The sequence below is a fragment of the Corvus brachyrhynchos genome, unplaced genomic scaffold (genome assembly GCF_000691975.1).
Source record: "Corvus brachyrhynchos isolate BGI_N302 unplaced genomic scaffold, ASM69197v1 scaffold65, whole genome shotgun sequence".
Lineage (NCBI taxonomy): Eukaryota > Metazoa > Chordata > Aves > Passeriformes > Corvidae > Corvus > Corvus brachyrhynchos.
Window position 1 is genome coordinate 2,226,778 of NW_008238365.1, and position 534 is coordinate 2,227,311.

The 534-nt window shown below is 68.2% G+C and overlaps 1 protein-coding gene across 1 annotated transcript in view; it reads right to left on the minus strand.

Annotated features, from left to right (window-relative positions):
• TINAGL1 (tubulointerstitial nephritis antigen like 1) overlaps nt 1-534 on the minus strand; it is a 21,627-nt gene that overhangs the window by 5,660 nt on the left and 15,433 nt on the right. Inside the window, 1 exon segment of the mRNA XM_017736111.1 lies at nt 9-504. Within this exon segment, the coding sequence (XP_017591600.1) occupies nt 9-504 (496 nt within the window).

The following is a 534-nucleotide window of genomic DNA, read 5'->3' on the forward strand; positions in this document are numbered from 1 at the left end:
CCTCCTCGCCCCCGGCCGCCCCAGCTGCCGACAGGGTTAAGCCAGGGCCACATCTGCCTGCCCCAGACGTGACCGGGCAAGCTGGGATGGAGTCCCCGCACATCCCTGCTCTGCCCACAGGCGCTGCTGGAGCTGCCCCTTCCCCAGGGCACGGGCTGTGGGATCACGGGCTGCTCCCACACCTTTTTCTGCGAGTCCATCCCCATCCTGTAGGACTTTCCACAGCTTCGAGCTGTCTGGAGAAACTCTGCAGTGAGGGCAGGAATGTGAGGCGCCACATCCATCACCCCAAGGAGCACCAGCAGCACCCCAGGACTGTCCCCCGGCACCCACAGCCAGGCTGGGCGCTCCTCACCTGAGGCTTTGGGGAAGGGGGCCGGGATGCCCAGGCAGTATTCCCAGAAGTCGGGGCAGCAGTCGGAGACGGTGCGGTTGCAGAAGAGGTCGCAGTAGCAGAGGGTGTCGTGATAGGGCACGGTGCAGCCGTCGTCGCGGCCGTGGCAGGGGACGGGCCCCCGCCGGCCGGCGGGGCCC